Source organism: Phycodurus eques, chromosome 10 (genome assembly GCF_024500275.1).
Source record: "Phycodurus eques isolate BA_2022a chromosome 10, UOR_Pequ_1.1, whole genome shotgun sequence".
NCBI classification, from domain to species: Eukaryota; Metazoa; Chordata; class Actinopteri; order Syngnathiformes; family Syngnathidae; genus Phycodurus; species Phycodurus eques.
The window spans coordinates 22,935,209-22,958,289 of NC_084534.1; the positions used below are offsets into that span (position 1 = coordinate 22,935,209).

Sequence of the window (23,081 nt, forward strand, 5' to 3'; positions counted from 1 at the left end):
TAGAAGTAGGCCATCCTATTTTCATGCTACAAGTCACATTGACCAATGCAATGTGTTAAATTGATTTTTGCTATCGCTTTATATAACATGAATTATTCTTCAGTGGAATTTTTTTTAAAAGAAGTTAAAACGCCATTTGCTTCAGCAGGAATTCCACTTTTATCCAGCATCCAACTTAGCCATGCAGAGCCCACATGATCACAACAACAGGTTGCTAAGGTGCTACCATAGTAGCAAGCAGTAAAAGAGTGAATGTTGTTTGCTTAACGTTGACACTCCAGTTGAAGTTCATTGTAAAACTAAACACATATAACAAAATGATTACACCTATTAAATGTTCAAATACATCACAGACTTAGTTTCTTTCTTTGTTTCTGTTCACGAAAAAGCGCTAGCTCAAAGCTAACACACAATGAATGAAAAACACCGTTGACGAGCTCCCAAAAACGAGCATCAAACCCGCGGTACGTATATCTGGCAAAATAATTAATATTGGTATACAAACGCTGTATAAACGCTTACAAACAGGCAATATAACAATACCCTCAGGCACACATTCTTCAAACTAACTTTTTCTACCTTGCATGGAGCACACTGCCCCTACCTACTGTTGCTGATTATTGTTCTCTGTTTGAGTAATTTCACTTGATCAAGCCTTTTCTAAAATTCCATACTACAAAAGTATGCATGAATATTACTGAAATCGAATCGATATCGGTATCAGTCAAAACTCAAGGCTGCAATATCAGTATCGAATCGGAAGTGGAAAAAGTTGGATCGGGACACCCCTAGTACCACTTGCATGGAAGCGTCGCCCTGTGTGCCGCTACTCTATCGCAGTGTGTAATGATAACCGCAGTACATTTCCCCAAACGTGTGGCATTAGTCCATCATTTCTTTATCTCTATTCATAATGTTTATTCATTTTACAGATCCCCCCCCCTCCTCTCTTCACTCCCTTTTAGGCACCCTCATGGTTGGAAAAACACTGAGGAAGAATTTTGGCCAGTTCTGACTTAATATCCTAACAGCACGGCCATAAAATGTTCTTTCCCTCACAAAAAAACGTGTACTATCTTGACTGGATTCTGAGTGACGCGCAGCCTAAAACGGCTCGTTTTCTTTCTTACGCTCAAGCCACAAAATACTTCCGTGGAACATTTCAAGAGAGGATTTTTAAGAGGAGGAGGGCTGATGTATGAAGAAATATAACATTAAAAAACAAGTACAGAATCACATAGTGTATGGATTTAAAAAGTCTGCTCAAATGCCAGGTTTTTGTGATGTAAAAAAATGAGACCAAGATAAATCATTTAAAAACGTATTACTTGTACAACTCAATTGGAAAAAATAAAGTCTTAGTCAAGGAAGAGGGAATTATGAACAGTTCCAAATACCAGTCAATGTTAGCACAAATCCATCAGATTTCGGCTGAAGAGCAAAAAACTGTGCCAGGAAAAGTCAAGTAGAACATCTGAACTTTATTTGGGGATAATCAGAGGCACTTCACTGTGGCAAGTGCATGTTCACTCCCATTTAACAGTTCCAGTGTGATTGGTTCATTCTGAATAACGCCACATCCAAGTTACAAGACGGTGTGCACACTTGTGCAACAACATGATCTTAGTTGTTTATTTTCCCTTCCCCTCTCGAAAAGAGCTTTTTTTTCTTTGAATTGAGTTGTACAGGTTACAGCTCACATTAATGATGGGAAAATATTTTTAATTGATTTATCTTGGTCCAGTTTTTTGGCATCACAAAACCTGGCATTTGAACAGGGGTGTGTCAACTTTTTCTATCCACTATATGCGCATAAGCTTCTTTTTTGTCCCCTATTTTCTTAATTTTCTTTCTTACTCGCCACAGGGACTGCACACAGAAATTGGCTACATACTGCAGCTATAATCCGGCATCGTGCATCTCTACTTTCGGGTTCAGTGTTTTCTATACATGATCCTTGACAAATAAACAAATAAACTAACTTAAAAAAAGACAACAGAATGGTGGTTTTGAGCAATTAGAAGGGAAGAAAAAAAGCGACAGCGAGAGAGTCAAAATCTGGAACGGGAGCAGCGCGGTTGGAAGCGGGAGCGGGGAGCCGGGCTTGGCAGGGCTTTGCTGGAGAGGAGTGTGGTGGTTCTGAAGTCCTCCAGCACGAGGAGGCGCCAGTGTGTCCGGCGGGGGCCCGGACCATGAGCAGCCTCAACCCCCCTGAGCCTCGGCCGCAATCCCCCCCCCCCCCACACACACCCCACACCCGGCTAACCCCCCTCCACCACCAAGCCCTGCCACCAGCCCCTCCAACCCCTGAAGCCACTGGCAGCCTGCATTTCACTATGTTTATTTAATATTCGCAAGAAATTGAAATATATTTTGTGGCTTACGCACACACACGATTACCTGCCACTCACCAGCACAAAAAGACGCAAATGCTTGTGCACTGACACACATTGCCCCACTGCAATATATAAATAAATAATGTTCGGTAATAACGTTCTCTTGATCTGTGCCCAAGAATAGAAATTCAGAAAATCATTTTCAAACAGAGGAGGGAGGAGTGACATGTCTGACAACATGTTGCCTCAGCAAGCACTACGTCTCGTTCTACAGTATATTCCATGGCACGCAACCTGCTGAAACCGATGTTTTTCCGTTTTTTGGTTTTTGTTTTTTTTTCCCAGAGTAGCTGTTCTGTATAAAGGATCCAGACAGGGAATCAAGACCCAGATGTGGAATCAAGACCCCATTTTATACCAGTAATCCGCCTTCAATAGTACAGTGAACCGGAACTGAGCGATGCCGCGAATAGTAAAAATCTGTTAGTAATTGATGCCCCCACCCCTCCTAAAAGGTTTTGTAATTGCCTATACATGCCACACGGTGGGCACTTTCACTCTGCACTTAGCACAGCACAGCGCACCGTCAACTAACCCATTCATTGTGAACATGCTGCCTCAGTACGAGGGCACAATGGCTTGCTGTGGAGTTTGGCAGTGCTGCGAAGTGAAAAACGTTCAATTCCGGCATGCCGTGCTGTGACGACATCTCGGCGCATTTTATAGGAGCGATGGTGACGGAGTAACTTCGGAGGGAAAACAGCAACAGATTTTCGTCAGAGTAACCCAGCCTGGGACACAAGACTGCACCGTGACGTTGTGAAAACGAAATTGCTTCCTGCTCAGCCTGAAGTACACCTCGAAGCGGTTTTCGTAGAGCTGTAGCTCACAAATGAGCTTATATTCCCCCAGATCCTGCTGTGCCATTAGAATCTGATGAAACTGTACCCTTCTTTTAGCTGCTGCTTTTCTCATCCACCTCCTCCTCCTCCATATTGTAATTAAAGCCGTGGCTCTCTATTGAAATGGTGACTAATACATATTGCCAAACTGCAGCCTATTTTATGTCCAAACCAGGAGAAAAAGGCAACAGGCTACTCCTGTTCAGTTTCTTCTCAACCAATGCCAAATATGGGCAAGCTTGTACCGTACCCCACTCATACTTGCGCTGTCCTGCTCCCTTACCCCACGGTGCACTATGCATAACTAAGTGCAGTGTGTAGGCATTTTCAAAAACAAGTCTTGGAACCAAGATGCCACCAGATGGCAAGACAGTTATAGCTTTAACAAATAGCTAAGTTTTTGTTCGTAAATTACGAAGGGTGGGTTCCCAAACACATCTGCGAATAGGTGAATTTGCGAAAAGAAAACGTGCATATACAGGCAAGGTGTTCAACGAAGAAATGTGCATGCCAGTCTTAACTCTAAATGCTGGCGTACGTGTGTGCACACATCCCCGGTGCGACCGTGATCGTTAACAAAGCAATTCCTTCAGACCCAAATCCCTTAAACAGCCTTGGTTTTTGGGGGTTCGTGCTCCCCCCGCCCACCGCACACCTCCTGCCTCCTGTCTCTCCTCGCCCCTCAAACAGCCACCAACCACCGCTGCTGCCAAGAATAATACCGGAGCGCCACTCGAACCCCAAGCCTCGCCACAAGCGCAGCTAGGCCGCAAGAGAGGGATCAAAACACACACAAAAAAGGAAACACATCATATTGAGGAAGGGGGTGGTGGGGGGAGGAAGAGAGGGGGGGGGGGCATATCTGATGATGATTTTGGCAACAAAAGGAAGCAGACGTACTAGTGCAGCAACCCGAGGCGAGTTGGAGGAAAAGTGTGTTTGTGGACACGCGCGTGCATTCTGGATGAGGCATAACGTAACAGGGAGACAAGCATTTATTCCTGATCTCATTCGGTCGATGATCTAACCGCCGACCCAATAAAAACACAAGCGGGCCAGCAAATTAAGCATCAGTGAAACATGAGCGTACAAGGCAAACGATTAGCAAAAAGGATAAATAATGAGCGGTTTGACTCCCGTAAGGGCCGCCGGTTTTCACGGCTGGTTCACTTTTGGTGTTGCGTTTGGCAGAGCGTGTTTGGTGCGCCGACGCCGACGGATAAAGCCGTCACAAAACCCAGCGCCATTTCGACGGTGTCGCGGGATTAATTTGCCCGAACCGCAGGACTAAGGACGGAAAAGCGGAAAAATTTCAACAGAGATATTTCATGGAAATGCTGCTACAACAGTTGGGCCGGGGCTGGCGAACATGTGGGAATTTTTGTGGGGGACCTCGGCACTGACAAATGCAACCAAAGTACCAAAATGAAAAGGGGAAAATAATACAGCACTTGAAGATTTGTGTATATAATCAATAAATCAGCTCCTGCTTGCTCAAATTACAAGAAACTAGATTTTTAACAAGAAACACAAATGGCTTTGAATCCAGAATTTAGTGTACAAGCTATTCCTGCTGACACAAGGAAAGAGATGATTATCTGTCAGCCAATTGGCTAGGGAGCAGATTGACTAGCTCAGCCCCTATTACTGCCATTGATAATCAAGTGGAAGGGTGCCAAAAGTAATGCGATGATTAACCTGCGACAGTGGAAGGGAAGCAAAACTGTGGAAAGGATATGATTAGTATAACCTTATTTGTAAGGACAATTATTAAAATCACATTTTTTTTGTGGCCTCCGTACTTTAAAGCGCATCCCCGCTGACATGCACTGCTTGCACTAATAACATAGCTGCAAACTAAAAGGTGTTAGGTTACAAAAACAATGTCAGTGTTACCAATTAAGCGATTTGGTCGCTATACTTAGCCACTTTTTGACCCTTCTAGAGACTACTGTAAAAAAAAATCAACTACCAACTGAGCTAAGAAAGAGACAACATTATCAGAAGCTTTTTCAAATTGTTTTCTGTCTGTATAAAAAAGAAGTCTGGTGGAAGAAGACCATGAGAGAGCTGAAGGGGCGCGACGCTACTCTTCAACAAAAGGTTTGCATGTAGATTAATTTGTTGAATATTTAAAATGTAAATTTATTCAGGATTCCACTTACATGTTTTGACAAAAGGAAAGTTGGTGCAAGGTAATACTCAGAGGGGGGGGGGGCTTTTTTTATATATATCAGGAGAAATCAAGCAAATCCCAAAAGAAAATAACAAAAACTTATTTTGAATGTCTTCCTTTTTTTTATCTATTAGCAAAGGGTGAAAGTGTGAAATTAAACAACCAAGATCATCTTTTGTGAGTTCCATATGTCAGAAAGAGTGTCTGAGTCACCATGTGTGAATATTAATTTCCATAATACTGCCCCCACACTGAGTTTCTCTGCCCATGACGTGGTAGCTAGGCTGGGTGAAGATGCACCATTTTCATGCAACAGCTTGACGGAGACACCTTTTTTTTTTCTTGATGGTCAGCATTTATGTCTTCCTTCACACATTTGCACAGTACAGTCTCCATGTACATTGAATAATGTTACAGTGGCTGTACCACACTACTGTATTTTTATGCTGGTTATTTTGGTGTTACCTGGAGAGTCACATTTTTTTTTAATTGGTACTCAGTGTAAAACGTTTGAAAGCCACTCATTTAGAGTCTTCAATGAACCGAACATAAATGTTTTTGGGAGATGGGAGGAGTAAGCTGACAAAACACTCCACACAATGGCTGGAGCCGAGACTCGAATCCCATCACTCAGAAGCAGGATGTGCTTAACAAACCACTCAGCAACCATCCACGCTGCCTACTTCGGATAAAATGACTAAATGTCGCCCTCTTCTGGATCAATGGAACCCACGGCCACATCCCATTCATTTTGTCCAGGCTACATAACAATAATTATAATGAATAATTATTATACTCGACTGTCCCCCCTGTACATTCCTTGCTTAGAAGTACCATGACGAATAAACTTTGCTGACAAGTTAAATCAAGCACGAACTGCATTTCTAATGTGTGCATTCTACTGGTTACCTTTGGCTAATTAACTAGCTAGTTTAAACCGTTCTTTTTCAAACTACTTACCGTAATATACGCAGCCTGCTTTGGAATACGTGTTGACTTTTAACACGTTTAATCATACAATGTTCGGTTTTTCTTACAAAAAAAGGGTTTTATTTTAACTAACGTTTATCTCATTGTACTGTGGTATATAGTGTGTTTGGTTTTATTTTCCCGCCCGTCTCAGTTGCACCCAATCTTATGATAACTCGGCGCGTCCGCATTGACTTAGTGTGTCCCGGTGGACAAAACAAACAAAAATCTTCTGCCCAATCAGAACTCTGAAACGCGGTGCTCATCATTACGTCATATTTGTGCTGCCGAACAACACTGCTGCTAAAAAGAAAGACAGTGTTTTTGAATGTTTGGTGGGAAAATCCGTCTAATGAAAGTGTTTGTTTTGGTGGGAGGGGGCTTGCCATCCGAATCCTACCGGCTGTCCGTCTGAAATAGGGAATGAACGACGAGACAGCCTCGGACAGCTGGAAGACAAACTCCGGGTGCTCCAGGTGAAAACTGCATTCGGGTTAGGCTAGCTTAGCACGGGGCGTAGAACTACAACGTTGACATTGTAGCATTAGCGTTGTTGCTACTATATATACTTTCGAATATTTGCAATTATTTAATGTACCTGTAAAAACAATTTAAAAAGTGCAATGCTACTTTTGGCACACATTGTGTAATATGATTATCTTTTGTTTCCAATCAGTATTGAGCAAATGCTGGCTGTGAATCCCGGAAAGACGCCAATTAGTCTGCTGCAGGAGTATGGAACGCGGATAGGGAAGACCCCGGTGTATGACCTGCTGAAGGCCGAGGGACAGGCCCACCAGCCCAACTTCACGTTCCGTGTCTCCGTGGGAGAGATCAGCTGCACGGGCCAAGGTCCCAGCAAGAAGGCGGCCAAGCACAAAGCGGCCGAGGCGGCGCTGAAGATGCTCAAGGGGGGCCTGGCAGGTCCCTTAGGTTTCAGTGTTGAAGGGGACGTGTTTATCGGGGTCGGTGTCCTGGCGGATGGAGACAGGTCAGTTACAATGTACAGTGGAACAGTTTTGAAGTCCAACCCAAATTGTTTGTCCCTATGCCTTAAAAAGTAGGGCTGGGCGATATGGGTAAATACTCAAGTTTTTTTGTTCATAAAAATTCAGTTTCAATAATTTTCCCCCTGTTTTATTTAAAGAAAAATAATCAACTTCAGAGAAATAATAGGGTGGATAAGATTATTTAAAGAATGGCTTCTTCCTCTTGGAAATATCTCCCTTTTGTCAAAATATACGGAAACACGATCCTAAATAAATTAACATTTGAAATCTTCAGCAATTTAACATCATAAAACGAGCTGCATGGATTGAAGAGGTAACATCGCACCCCCTCAAGATCTCGCACGCTCTCCTTTTTGTCACATACGTAAACTTGTTCAGTTACGGCAAGGTGACCTCGGCTCGGAAGCTCATACATTGGGTCAAAGGTTTCCAACGTGGATAAATCACTGGTTTGCCAATGAATAAATGGGCAGTGTCAAACTCGATTGACTTTCAGTGGGCTGTTACATGAGAATAAAAAGTCTGGTTCTGATGTTGCGCTCTTCGGTGCAGTTCCCCATGTGAGATGAAGACTTTGGGCGCTTCACAGCAATCAGAATGTAATCCCGTTGGAGCTCTGCAGGTTTGTTCCCTTTCTAGATTGATTCATATAAAATAAGCTAAATATGTTTTAACGCTTGTGTGATTGTGTTTTGGTTTGTCTGCCAGGAACTGGTGGTGCAGAAGGGGTGGCGTCTACCAGAGTACACAGTGACACAGGAGTCTGGTCCGGCACATCGCAAGGAATTCACCATGACCTGCAGAGTGGAGAGATTTATGGAAATTGGTACAAAACACTCCATGAGGCTTTTAATACAGCTCTTGTATAGCATCTGGTTAGATTGTACAGATGTGCCAATGAATGTCCATCCTGTAAGTGAATAAAACTGTTTTCCGCATCAGGAAGTGGTACGTCCAAGAAGCTGGCCAAGAGAAACGCGGCCGCCAAAATGCTAGCGCGGATACACGATGTACCGGTGGATCTGAGGACCAGCAACGACGCCGACGCAGAAGACGACACATTCAACATGGTGAGGCACCTCTCGCAGGACACTCTCAAAAAGAAACCATGCATGTTACCTATATACAAGGTGCAACATGAACCAGTACTATGTCATCATGCTGAGATACCGACACACTATGATGCTTCGTATGATTGTTTTGTGTTGTCAATACAAATATTTACTGTAATTATGACATTACTACCGCGTTAGCGTAGGTTAGGGTCCTGATTTATATACAAATAACAAAAACCTCCCAAACACATGTGTTGTGGTCTGATGAAACCAAGGTAGAACATTTTGGCCATAATTCCAAAAGGTATGTTGGGCGCAAATAACACTGCTCATCACCAAAAGAACACCACACATATAATGAAGTGTGGTGGTTGCTGTATCATGCTTTGGGGTTGTTTTTCTTCAGCTTGAACTGGGGGTTTAGACAAGGTGGAGGGAATTATGAACAGTTCAAAACAGCATTCCTTCAGGCTTCTGCTAGAAAGCAAAAAATAAATCAATCAATCAGGAAGAAGAAAGAACAACTGAACTTCACTTGGTTGGGATTAACCAGGTGCCCTTTAAATGGTGGCAGGTGTGTACTGACTTCCATTTAACATTTTTAGTTTTAATGTGATTGGTTGATTCTGAACAAAGCCATAACGTTTGCTCAATTGTTTACTTTTGCTTGCCCTATCCAAAAGATTGAAAACAAAATTTCAGTTGAGTTGTCCAGGTTATCGGTTACATCAATGGTGAAAGAAGTTTTGAAATTATCTTGGTCTCTTTTTTTTATATCACATAAATCTGGCAGGGGTGTGTAGACCTTTTATAGCCACTATATTTACCATAATGCCTTCAGTAGTGGCTGGCGTGCAACAGTAACGGTCCATATAGTCAGGTTTTTCAGTACAGAGGCATACTGAGTTCCTAACTTCCTACACAGAACATATTAGGTAAGAGACAGAAAGTGTCATGGCGCTCTAGCTAAGAGTCGACCTTACTCCCTAAACAAATACAGTGCAGCTCAGCCCTGGATCGCACACCTCGTGGCTAGCAATATGCTTTTGGCACGACTTCAAATTTGTTGTTAACTCGTATCTGTAAGCCATTTATCTTTAGGGTTAATGTAAGATGAGTTTGACATTATATTCAAGTGTTTTAGAATCATAGTTTGTTATATTTACAGTTTAAAATATCAATATAAGGAATTATGATGCGTGTCAATTACTCGCATTTTTATTTGTGGCAGTGCTCGGCCCCAACCTCTGGCATATAGCGGGGAGTTTACTGTATTTCAAAAATGAGACTCCTCCCCCTCAACGGACACTTTTTGTGGACATTATTTTCCCTCTATCACACTTATTGACGACAGTACACTGTGCTTCACTTATGTTATCATCTATAATGCCGCACAGCACACGGGAAGCAGGGCAGAGTCGTCAAAGAGTAAAGGCTACAGCTGCACGTGGGACGCGCTGAGGAACTCTGCCGGCGAGAAGATCCTACAGCTGCGCAGTCACCCGCTGGGCATACCCGCAGACTCCGACTTCTGCTCGCTGCTCGACGACCTGTCGGCTGAGCAGTGCTTTGACGTCAGCTACCTAGATCTAGGTGCTCCTCTCGTTGACGCTTTTTAACATGCTTCACTGTTGTACAAGTATAACAAGAACTATTGAAACCTAAAAGTCATTCAAGATAGAGACCAAATAATGTAGGGGTGAAATGATTAATTTAAAAACTTGCATAATTTGACTACAAACAAAGTCAACAAAATCTTTACCTCAAAGCTTCACAGTGATCATTTTTCACCACATGGACTAATGTTACTGCTGACTCAAGCACCACTCTGTGGAAAAATAGCTTGGCGTCATGGCGATAAGCTTGGAGGAATGAGTGCGTAAAAGATAATGCCCAAAGTGTGGGATAATTTCCCACTTAAGCTAAAGTGCAAAATGTCTACTGCAAAACAGAACTAATGGACCACAACAGCGTGTCTATGATTGCCAGCCTGTGAATATTCTCATTCATAAAGGTCATTTCATTCACGGTACATTGAAATCGATCGCAGCTGGACTGTTCATTCCAGAAGAATGATACCATCTGTGGTTTTGGGTTTGTGCCTCCAACTTGGAGCATAAATAGTTGAGTTACTCCACACTAACTCAGGCTAGTCTGCCCTAACTCAGCTTTGTTGCGTGCACTGATGAAGCCTGCTCAGATGGGAAGCAAAACGCCTTCTCAGACAACCAGAACAGTTCAGTTGCGATTGACTCAATGCCCTGACAAGGTATCGAGGTAAGCTAATTTAGTGTAGCGTACCGCTGCTAGTTAGAACCTATTGTAATGCCCCACAAGTGGTCAAGATTAGACACAGGCGCTGGTGTAATCTCAATCACTTAGATTAGTATTAGATGCCAGGGCTACTACTCACCCAAAGTCAGTCAATACGCAGACTGGCTAACAGCCAGCCAACTCTACTCTCTTATTCACTGATGCCCATGAACGTCAAAGATGTATTTTTATGTGTGTCAATGGATCCTTGTGTTTGGTTTCAGAGGAGCGCAGCCTGAGTGGTCGGTGCCAGTGTCTGGTGGAGTTGTCCACGCAGCCAATCACGGTGTGCCACGGCTTTGCCATGAGCGTGGAGGCGGCTCGCGCCAACGCCGCCCACAATGCACTGCAGTACCTCAAAATCATGGCCGGGGCGAAGTGACGGGCCTGGAAGACGACAACTCGAAATACCTCCCATTTTTAGAAAAGAAGACAAGTCCACAAATCCATCAAGAAGCTATCAGACAGTCTGATATGCTCAGTGATTAAGTCATAGAGGGCACACACACACACACAAAAGACACTGCTGTAAAAATATTTTAAAGACTGCCCTTTTTAACAACATAAACTTGAAAAACGTATGTTTTTGTCTTTGTCATGTTAATGATTAAGACTTTTTAATTGTAATTTCTCATAAAATCAACATAAGGGTCAGTGGCCAGGTTATAAAAATTACAATCCTGCCTGAATGACAATTGGTACAATGTGGAATATTCCTGTTAATACACTAATTCAGATGTACAACTTGTTGCCAGTGTTAAAAGGAAAAAAAAGTCAAATTACCTCATTGTGAGACTTGTGTTCAACAAAAGGAGATTACTTTTTCAATATCTTCAATAAATTGTGTTCTATCTTCAGTTTTTTTATTTTAGTTTTCACTTCTAGCATTTTGTGCACTGCCGCACATGTGCAGGCATGTGGGCCCTTGTAGAACTATTGTATTGACTGCTGCTTTTTTATTTTTTTTTTAAAAATAAAAATATCGAAATAAAAAAATGTAGTCCCATAAATATATATATATATAATTGTTTTTTTTTTTTTTTTTTTTTTTTACAGACTGAAAAACAAAATACAGTAATCCAAATCAAGTTTGTTGTAGAGCTGACTATTCAATTGCACTTGGAACTATTTTGCAATTTGTGAAAATAAATTGGACAACTTTATGCGTAATATTGAAATTGTTTGGAAAATTCATTTCATGTTACAAAATGTTTTTCCCCTGCAAACTGATAAATTAGACTACCCATTAAATTAAAAGAAAACTGAAAAATGCATTTCATGTCTAAAAATGGTGTTTATTTCATGTGCGAGCTGATAAATTAGACACCTTAATGTGTAGTGTGCTGTTTAAATTGAAAATATATATTTTTAAAAGACTATATTTGCCTGCAAATTGATAAACTAAATTAAGATGACTTAATATGTATTATTTAGATTGTTTCATAAACTCTGAAAAGGCTTTGCTCGTTTCTAGAAAAAAAATTACCCCCCCCCAAATTTCAAAGACAATTTAATGTGTACAGTACTTTTTACTTTGTTTAAAATAAAATTACAGGTAAAATATTTGTAATTAAAAAAAAATAAAATTACAAATATTTTACCTGTAGAGTCTTACAACAGTTGTTGTACTATGTTAAATTCTGCAACAAATGTTTTGTTAGAACAACTTTGTTTAATGTGTACTAGTTCAATTGTTTCAAAAACTGTCCCGTAATTTTATTTGAGTGGAATCACCTGTCAAATCTCATCAGGAGCATTCTTGCAGTTGTTTTTCTTTCCAAATGTCCTCATTTGCGTTAAGTCATTTGTTGTGTTCGTCCCGGCCAACCGCACCTATACAGACCAGGACAGAAACAGTCAGGCTGTAGAACTTAACCTTTTGTGTGTGAATAATCAGTGTTGCCACTGTTACCTTGAAAAAAGTAATTTAGTTACTTTACTGATTACTTGCTTTTGAAAGTAACTCAATTGGAAAAAAAGTAACTTTGTAGTTACTTTCAGCAGCTGTCAAGTGGCAGGAATATCACTTATCCACAGTACAAAAAAAAAAAAAAAGCATTAGCTTTACCGTACTCATTGGTAATATACGGCACACAAGTTACAGAATGATTTCATCAACATGAAAAAAATAACTTAAATATGAGTGTAGTTGAAGCCACATTAAATTAGCAACTTAGACTTGACATGCCAAATAGCCACCGAAATAGAAACAAGCACACCATTCTCAGGAGAAGAAGAAGAATCACCTTTATTGTCATGAACATGCATGCATGCACATGAAATTTCTTCTCTGCATTTTACCCATCACAGTGAACACATACACATGTTAGTGGAACACACTGGAGCAGGGGGCAGCTGAAGCGCCCGGGGAGCATTTCGGGACATCAGTGTCTTGCTCAAGGACACCACAGCTGTGAGACTCTTAACAGATAGATAGAGAGGGTGTGAATGTTTGTTTGTATACATGTACCATGCAATTTGCTGGCAGACCCATGCAGGTTGTACCAGACTTCTCTCACCAAAGGTCAGCTGGGCCGCAGCCTTAGGATGTGGTATTGAAAAAAAATGGAAGTATGTCCCCAGTGATTTACTGACAACTAGTCCAGTGTGGATGCCACTTCTCTCACCAAAACTCAGCTGGTATAGGCTCCTTCTCACCTGTGACCCTCATCAAGACAAGCGGACTGATCTCCATGAAACGTGGTGTAAGGTTGGGCCATCATTAGATCGTGTAGTAGAGTGTACAATGTGTGTGCACGTTATTGTGGTTTTGCACCACTAAAACCTCTTAAAAGGTTTACAGACCTCCAAATCTAAGGAGATCTCCTTATTGCAGTTTTTGAGGTAGTCGATGCACCTTGGAGGCTTCACAGAGAGGATATCTGAATGTTGACCCTCATCTGAAGACACTGCAGGGGTTTGGACCGGAAGTGGTCTGGATGCAGACTCGGAGGTCGTTGACCTGTTTTGAACACCAAGGCTTGACTCATATTTGGCGTCCATCTTAAAAAAGACGTGATGCAAGGTGTTGGCTCGGTGAACACGCTCGACTATCTCTGGACTGATTACCTCATAGGTTACCCTGGCAACAGGTTTCAAATTATCCCCTATTGAGTCGCTATGATTTTGCTTGGGATGAGTTTTTACTACCATTTGTGATGCAATCCTGTTGTCTTCTTCGCTTCTGTGCGTTTGTCTTCCGTCCACCGAATCCAGTGTCTTGGTAGTCTGGAGCTGCTGAGGAACTGGATCGGCAACATCAGACAGGCTGGACTTTCTCCTGGGTGAGGTGTAGAGGCACATCATGGAGACGCTGTCCTTCAGCCTCTCGGCGGGAGAGCGCGGCTCGCTCCTCATGCTGCTCCTCGGGTTGCTCCTAACGTTGCTCCCCAGGCTCACGGCGGGCGACGACACGGTGAAAGTGAACTGCGGTGACCTGAGTTTGCGAAGGGGGGTCCGCGACACATGCGAGTACAGTGAGCAGAACGCGTTGGCCATTGCAGTCAGCGCTTGGACTTGTCTGAAACGACCTTCGGGAAAGACAACAAGGATGGGTGTCAACAAGCTCATGATCACACATCCCATTATAATATAGTAGATAGGGAACGGGCCGGACTGCAAATAACGAAAATCTGCAGATTATTTTTATTATTTTTCTTTTAACCGCAACTATTGTTGAGTAAGCAGGGATGAACTGCTAATAAGCATTTTCGGGGTTGGTTCTCCTACCAAAAAGAAAAAAAGAACGACAAAAATGTTAAAAATGTATGCGAGGGCCTACTATGTATAGAGTGGAATCTCAACAGTTGAACACCACCGATTTGAACTGAATGGGTTGGACTTCTGAGCTTTTGTTTCACAACCATTTTCCTCCATGGGAAATAATGTAGAAATACCTTTATTAACTTGAAGTAACATTTTAACATTCTTGGCTATCATACTGGGACAGTACGGTGAAGTAGTGGTTAGCACATCTGCGAATGAGAATGTAAATTGTCCTTACACTATGTGCCTTACGATTGGCTTGCGTACAATCCAGGGTTCTCTCTGCTTCTCTCTTCTAAAGTTAAAATCAAGATCAAGATATCGTCATTGTCATTGGACAATTACAATGAAATTTTGGCAGAGGAGCAAGCCTGCAGATCCTTAGAAAAAGGGTAAAATGCACAAAATACACAGTCTGTAAACAATATATAACATATGAACATAAACAATGTAAATAGTAAAACAGAAAGTAAACATTAAAATAGCAAGGTGACTAAAATCGACAAAATGAAGTTTCAGGTGCTAGGTTGTATTGCACTGTTGATATAGTGAATTGTTGTTGCTGCTACATACTGCACATATGTGACTAGTAGTCACATAAATTGAAAATAAAAAAGTCAGCTGGCATTAAAGACTCTAAATTCATATATGGATGGACAGATGGATGGCGTATCATACTAGTGATGAGACGTTAACCACTGTGTCGTAATGTAATGAGCGGCCAGACTATATGCTCTACGACTGGTTCTGTTATCGTCACACTGTTGTTACCCTTGTGAAGTGAAATCAAACTTAAAGAAAAAATAAATAAATCACTTGCAGCCTTCATCCTTTCGATGCTTTCTGGGATGAAATCTCGAAAGATTTATCGACATTATGCACGTATGCGTTTTGTTTGACTTTTGAGGCAAACACACTCCAAATTGTACCACTTTTGGGGAAGTTTCACTCGAGCGGAGTCAAGTGAAGGAGGCCGGGAGCAACACTGTCTCTGTGCGGTCCCCCTCAAAACAGGCCAACCCGTGACATTGACCATCTATTGCATGAATTTCCCCAGGGTCTTACTTGCTATGCACAGGCTGGGGTCCTCCTCACGTATCCGTCTGACCTGCGAGTCCAGGAAGAGGCGAAAGTTGATACCCTGAGCTTGAGAGGGGAAGGAGAGAAAGCGACGGGGAATGCGCACGCTGAGCTGCGGGTCATCGCAGCCGAAACCCAACTGCCACAAGATCTCTTCCGCATCCTCCGAACGCAACTGGAGCACTTCTGGAACACTGAAGTGAGAGAAAGGAGGGATCGCTTATTAACATAAAGGGATAAAATCATACTTGAATGTAAACTGACAGGCCACAACATGAGGCACAAGGCTAGGAAAGAAGTACCTGCATTCATTTAACAAAATGTTCATTGTTGTGGCTGTAACTTGCAGGGGTGTATAACTCCACGAGCCACAATACTTCACATACTGCATTGTTAAAGGGGAGTGAAAATTCATACAGAATTCATCCAAAGACCATAAATCTAAATATGCTCAGACTAATAGTTTGGGTAATTACTTGCTGACGAGGCCACTGTTTCTCTCCTTGCTGGCAGGATGCATTGCAAGTCTTCAGAATCGGCATGGAATGAAAGAAAATGACAAGTTGAGTACCTGGCAAGCGAGCACGATGACTGATTCAGTTCAATAAGAAAATTATTTTCCAAGTATAACGGCTTCATAGTTCAAAACAACTCACTCACCCCGCTTTGGACATAACATCTCCACCATTTAACGTTGAATCTGAAATGTATTTTAGAATGCAGAAAGGGAAGGAATGTCAATGTGCGTCGGGGAGATAAGTGCCTGTGCACATGCGTGTGTGTCACTGCAACAGTTAGCATGTGACATGCAACTCATACAGTGGGCGTTTTTTTTTTTTTTTAGATATCTACAGTTGGAGAGTATCACTCCGAAGCATTGCCTTTTAATTGTCATTAAAGCAAAATTACTCATCTTTTTTTGTGTTGAGCAACAGAGCCCACTGGTGGCACAAGTTGTAATTATAGGACAATTGGGGGGTGCTAAAAACTACTGCAAGCATCTTTTGCATTGGAACTTCATTGCTTGAATGTAGGGTGGTAAAGAAAAATAGAAAATAAAGCTCTGTTAACAATTATGACTGGTAGTCTGCGTCAACCAATGTACAATGAACCACCGCTATTCGCCAGGGTGTAGAGACCAATTAACACCCTCCCAAAAGGGCTTGTAATTTCCTATAGGTGCCACAAGGTGGCAGAAAAGGACTACCGTTGGTCTAAATGAAGCTCTCAACTCATTCAAATTGTTTGCTTGGCACCAAGATGCAACGAGAGGGAGCCAAGGCAATACTTGTTTTTGTTTGTTTCTGTTCTGCCGAGTACATAAACAGCAAATAGGTGAGTACCAGATAACTTCCATAAAATAAAATCTGCGAGTAGGCAAATTGACAAATGCCGAATGGTGAATATGAGGGTGTTCACTATTTAGTATGTGTGTATCACTCAAAGCATTCAAAATCAACCAAAACCTTGCTTGGACACTGAAAATCAGTCTATAAAATGTTGACTTGAGTGCCTGAAAATAAAAATTCTTTACTGCTACTTTGACCAAGCGAAACAGTGAGCATTATTGGATGTCACTGGATGGTGTACAGGTTAATGTAAGTGTCTGTACATACCCAAACCCCTAAGACTGCTGTTTTGCGGGCAAGCCTCCAACCTGCAACACACATCCACATCTTGGCTCATTGGCGTGATGCATACGCAGTACACACACATTCAGATAGTATTGCTCAATGTTTCTTATGAAGGCGTGCCTGCGTCTGCATAGAAAGATGACGCCTGCACGTTTCCTCGTGTGTTGATCACATGTTGACCTTCAAGGTCAACATGTTCACAACTACTTTTGACTGCTCGAACGGCTCCTCGTCTTTAAGTTTTAAAATAATTTCTTGATGTATTTAAAGACGTCAACGAGGGTCAGTGCGCTGACCTCGTTCCTCTATGCACTTTCACAACAGGGTGAAGTTATGAGTTACGAGGGTTATGAGGGGCAGCGATATTTCTGGTAACTTACCAGAAACGTTCCATGCTTGAGGGATTTTGTAAATATTCAATCAGTTTTTGTGGGAAATCATGAGACTACTCTTGCTGCCTTTTCTTTACATTTGTATATATAGTATTACAATATTCATGTCCAGTTGCTAAATACATAACTGCTCCCTAGTCTTTCTGCCTTTCGTTCACTTTTACATCTGCATATGTAGTATTTATTTTCCATGTACAGTTGTGACAAAATGAGGCTATTCTTACTGCATATACAGCATGGTGTATAGAGAGAGAAAGAGAGAGAGAGAGAGAGAGAGAGAGAGAGAGTGAGAGAGAGAGAGAGACACACACACACACACACACACACGCACGCACGCACTCGCCTGACTTTGGTGTGGGCAGCGTGGGTTCAGCTCCCACTCAGTGACAGTGCGAATGTGCCCTGTGACTGACTGGCGACCAGTATTCATAATCAAGTAAAAATAAACAACTGAGATAATGTGGTTGCACAAGTGTGCACACCCTCTTCTAACTGGGCATGTGGCTATGTTCAGACTTCAGAATTAACCAATCCCATTCAAACTTATGTTAAATGGGAGTCAGCACACACCTGCCACCATTTAATGTGTCTCTGATTAACCCCAATGTTGTGTTTGCACTAAACATACCTTTTAGAATTATGGCCGTAAATTCGACCCACAATACAATTTCTCCCGCGTGTGTTAGAGATTTGATTTAAAAAAAAAGCTTTCAAAATTTCACATGAACCTTTACACATACAGTAAATAAAATGTATACGTGTACAGTTCATATTTACATTGCTGCATATAGGATTTATCCATTCATGTATAGATAATTAAATTAAAAAGGAATTCAGCTATTTACATTAAATCTGATTTCAATCTGATTGCTTTAGGCAAGATTGACACTACATTGAAGTTCCTTGCAGTACATTCATCCCATATTTTAAGATTTCCAGTTTATTATGTGTAAACTGTGGACATTCTCAATTTTTCATATAGTCCTGTTATTCCAATACATTTTCGTTGATTTCAAGTGAAGGCATCAAAACCCTACTTGTATTTTAGTTCATAACGAGCACTTGAATTCAACAGATGAGTTACATAAAAGATATTTTAAGAGCCCATTGTATGAAAATCTAAATTATGGCTATATTCCACTGCACCATTCTGGAACATTTGACCTCAGAGGCTTTCTATAGGTTTCCATAACTTGACATGTAAGGGCTTTCTGAAGAAAAAAAATATACAGTCGAAAAAAAAAGGGAGTTGACTCACGCGCAGTTCTGGAGCAACAACTCAGTCTTTTCTGTGAAGCATCCTATGGAAATCACACACACACACACACACACACATACACACACACACACACACACAATGTATTAATGTATCTGGGGATTTAGGTTTGTACTGCACGGTAGAGGCACCTTTATAGATTTAATAGCACCGTCCATCACACTGACCGTCTGCAAAAACATCATCATCATCATCCGTTACAGATTCCAAGAGGGAGCTACGGAGAGGACCTACTTCGTCCAAGTCGGACCGCTGTCGGCCTCCGCTGGCCCACGTTCGCCTCCTGGCAATGGAGGATGCGCTTTCCATCACTGGAGGCAGAACAGTTGTTGACACCCTTATAAACAGAACAGCAGCCTAAGATTATTTGTAGTTAGAGTGCTTCATAGACCATCCCGCCCAATGAAGTGCATTAATGTGGACTCTTATTTGCTGTGAGTTTTACCGTTTTGAACAGTATTCATAATCAGAATTTTGGGTATGAAACATTCGCTATGGTACAGAAGCGTATCGCGTTCCCACATGGAACAGACTGTATGAGGTAAGGAAGAGGAAGTGTAACTGCCTCATGCGCTAGATACGTCTACTACGTAAACAAATACAGTGCAGCTCAACCTCTGACGAGTGAATGGCAAGGCTAGCTATATGCTTTTAGCCGTACGTCCATCCATGTATCCATGCCTTTTGAATAGCGCTTGTCCTCATTATGGATGTGGGTGAGCTGTAGCCTATCCCAGCTGACTTTGAGTCAGAAGTGGTCCACCCTGGACTGGTTGCCAGCCAATTGCAAGACACATATAGATAAACAACCATTCACGGTCACTTTTGCAATTGACCGTCTTCGATGAATCTAACATGGATGTTTTGGGAAAATGGGAGGAAGCCTGAGTAATTCACACATGCCTGGGAAGAACATGCAAACACCTCACAAGAAGGCTTGGGCTGAGGTTTGAACCCACAACCTCAGAACTGTGAGGCACATGTGCAAACCACGAGGACACTGTGCTGCATGGCGGTACATCAAACTTGTTCAAATTGTTACTGTTGCACTCATCTGCATCATTTCATAGAATACAAACAATTGATGTTGCAATTCCCTAAAAGAAAAGATTTAAGCTGTTATTTTTTTTGTAAACATTTGTTTATTTGACAATCTTTCACTTATTGGAGAATTTAATGCTCGCAGTTTTTTATGTTTCAATTTAAAATGTTATTAAATCTGTTCCTGTTTACGCAAAAGAAAGTGATGCATTTTGTTCTCTTAATGTAGCGAATGTGAACTGAGCCGCGACCTTAAACCCAAGGTACGTACCTAACTGTTTCTTCTGGCGTACTGACACACCCGTAGTATTTATGTATGCACTATATGTGGCTGAAATGAAAAGGTATAGAACCCTTTAGAATACAACCAGAAAACACAAGGACAAACACTGCTTCTACAGGCTGCAATGGTTACATATTTAGTGTGATTTGCTCATTGACACACTTCAAATTAAATAAAATATGGAACTCTAAATAGTGACATTGTTAACCCCTGTATCTGCCCTACCTACTTTGAACAAGTGCATTAAAATAAGAGTTTTTGCACAGTACTGATCAATTCACGTGGCTGCTCAAATGACTGACTATTTCAAATTCAAAGACTTTTAGGTGAAAATCATCATCACCTTACTTGCAGACAGGTTTCAGTTTCAGGTATATGTTCGCTCATTTCCTGGTGGGTCAAACTGAGCTCATCTGAAGGTTACTTGCAATCTTAGCCCAGCTCGCACGCTGCATGTTCTGGACACTTCCACTTCTCTTAAAAAAAAAATAAAATTCACCATTTTGGCCTCTTACATCATCAGTCCACAAGTCACAAATCACTTTGAATAGACGGAGAAGGGAAGTGACTGTAAGCATCTCAAACTGAAACATCGCATGGGACGCTCACCACCGCACATCCTGCAGATATAACAAAGTGACACGTACATTATCTGGAGAGGTTCAGCGTCAATATTTATCTAATAACAACACAAAAACACATACCAATACAACTAACATACATCATAATCACCAGAGATGGATTATTAAACGCATTAATGTGTGCAGGTGGCAACAGATGTGCTTTGCTGATCAAACTTGGCTTGCTCTGACCAACCAATCAGAGGAAGGCAAAATGCTGACATTATTGTGAGGCAAATTTTAAATCTAAGTGGATAAAGAAACAGCCTCATTTATAATATAGTTGAAGTTACAGCAAACAGTACTACTCATTCTGAAGGCTCTGGGCAGATTACACTGGCATGGGCATGGCAACACAGAGAGGCTGAAATCTGATTGGAAAAAAAAAAATCTACAATGCACATACATGCACTGGAAGCAATGTAGCCGAGAAACTCCAAAGAGAATATATTGCTGGGAATAAATTAATACAATTCCATGGAAAAAATGGGGCGCCAGTAATTCATCTGTAAGGACTTGGACTTTGGAACTGGAAGGTCACGGTTCATTCCCTGCTGTGGACAAAATGTAAAAATGGCAACTGCAGTAGCTGTTGCAGAGATGCTAATCTGCTTCCTGGCTATTGTTGAGGTGCTCTTGAGCAAGGCATTGTCCCCAATCTTAAGAGGTGCAGCACTTTTTGCTCCCTCTTTCACTCTCACATCTCTCCTTGCAAGCCGGCATGTGTATGATTTGTTTTTCCAGTTTGGACAGTTTCACATAGGGGTGTACTCACTTTTGTTGCCAGCAGTTTAGAAACTAATGGTTTGCTACTTTGAGGGGACAGTATGTTTACAATGTTATAAAAGCTGTACACTGATTATTTAACAATGTAAAAAAAGTGTCATTTCTTCAGTGTTGTCCCATGAAGGATGTTTATTTATTTATTTATTTTTTAAATTTTTAATATTGTGCTTGTCTGGACACAGAGTCTGTAAACTAAAGCTGATTTAATTATTGACCAACCGTGAAAATTATAAAGCACATTGAGTTAATTTGTGTATGAAATGCGCTGTATAAATAAATTTGCCGTGCCAATCAACGTATCGCGATATTACTGGTTTGGCAGCACCAAAATATCGCGATGGTATATTTTCGTGAGTTCCTGTGGGACTCTTGCGCCTATAGCCGGTGACGGTGTACAGTAATGGCTTTTGTTTATGTGAGCACATGTGCTGCTCCACTGACAGCCCCCTTGCACGCCGGAATCATTCAAAAACCCTCCCACATGAGGGCCGTTCCCTGGTTCCTTTCCCCCTGTGCTGCTCAGGCTTGTCGTCGCTCTTCCGCCATTGCCGCCCCCAGCCCGCCTCCGTACTCTTACCCAGCCCACAGGGTGCCACCAAGGGAGTGGCTAGCGGCCACGGAGGCAAGACTGAAAATACCCAGCCCGCCTTCCACAGTCCACACCCGCCCAAGTCCATGTTTCCAGAGACTTATCTACCCTTCGCTGTTTATCCGTGAAAAGCCAACAAAATTGGGGGGAGGGGGAAATCTATATGTATTAAGTATGACCAATTAACATGGCGCCTTTTACGAAACAGAAAAACGAAAACCCACGTCTATCTTACTCAAGAGGTGCAACCTAGTTTGATTGAACCCGCCCGCTTTTCGACTAGTAGCCAATCAAATTAGCGAGATTAGAATTGTTGGCGGAAACAACCAGATTTAACAAGTGCCATTGGCGTAAAGGGCAATCCTTCACAATAGTGGTGCGCTTCTTTCCTACATAAACTACAGTTAGTGCTTCATCTGTAAATGAGCGTATTTATATTCAGCGTTTCTAAATCAATACACTAAAATTACAGCAGGTCGTAAAACATACATTTTGCCACAGAATATTGCCAATAGGATGTTTCGAATATTAGTGTAACAACCCGCGTTACAGATATGTGTGTAAAAAAGTAACCGTAGAAGTACTGATTCAACTTCTTAAGGAAAAAAGTAAAATCAGGTACAGACTCTGAAATATACCTAAGTAGAGAAATAAAAATGAATTTTCACTGTTAATTATATAAAATACCAGTTTCGGTAAATTGGCACAACGACAATAAAATTCTGCACACAAAATAGTTTCCCTCTTTTATTAACTTGCACTTAACTGGTGTTGTCGACAGCAACATCAAACTATTTTCATAAAATAATTCTCCTCCCTCTCATTGCTCTCCCTGTTTTCTTGTGCCTTATAAC

General features: G+C 41.6%; 2 protein-coding genes across 2 annotated transcripts; one reads left to right on the forward strand and one right to left on the reverse strand.

The window, feature by feature from the left end:
* The first annotated feature begins 6,666 nt into the window (after positions 1-6,666).
* Positions 6,667-11,923, forward strand: tarbp2 (TAR (HIV) RNA binding protein 2). Its single transcript, XM_061688226.1, has 7 exons — positions 6,667-6,859; positions 7,060-7,374; positions 7,946-8,015; positions 8,102-8,219; positions 8,336-8,463; positions 9,846-10,041; positions 10,986-11,923. The coding sequence occupies exons 1-7, from the start codon at positions 6,807-6,809 to the stop codon at positions 11,141-11,143; spliced, it is 1,038 nt and encodes a 345-aa protein (XP_061544210.1). The 5' UTR covers positions 6,667-6,806; the 3' UTR covers positions 11,144-11,923.
* A 1,616-nt stretch (positions 11,924-13,539) lies between these two features.
* Positions 13,540-17,267, reverse strand: tespa1 (thymocyte expressed, positive selection associated 1). Its single transcript, XM_061687495.1, has 6 exons — positions 17,223-17,267; positions 16,267-16,306; positions 16,083-16,133; positions 15,713-15,800; positions 15,592-15,634; positions 13,540-14,291 (listed from the first exon to the last, which is right to left on the reverse strand). Exons 2-6 carry the CDS (start codon positions 16,278-16,280, stop codon positions 13,540-13,542), a joined length of 948 nt encoding a protein of 315 aa, XP_061543479.1. The 5' UTR covers positions 16,281-16,306; positions 17,223-17,267.
* Between the last annotated feature and the right edge of the window lie 5,814 nt (positions 17,268-23,081).

Coding starts and splice junctions, on each gene's coding strand:
- tarbp2 (XM_061688226.1), top strand. CDS start 6,807: ATGAACGACGAGACAGCCTCGGACAGCTGGAAGACAAACTCCGGGTGC. Junction 6,860..7,059: donor ACAAACTCCGGGTGCTCCAG/GTGAAAACTGCA, acceptor GTTTCCAATCAG/TATTGAGCAAATGCTGGCTG. Junction 8,016..8,101: donor ATCCCGTTGGAGCTCTGCAG/GTTTGTTCCCTT, acceptor TTTGTCTGCCAG/GAACTGGTGGTGCAGAAGGG.
- tespa1 (XM_061687495.1), bottom strand. Junction 15,801..16,082: donor AACAGTGGCCTCGTCAGCAA/GTAATTACCCAA, acceptor CTCTCACTTCAG/TGTTCCAGAAGTGCTCCAGT. Junction 14,292..15,591: donor CCCCAGCCTGTGCATAGCAA/GTAAGACCCTGG, acceptor TCTTTCCCGAAG/GTCGTTTCAGACAAGTCCAA.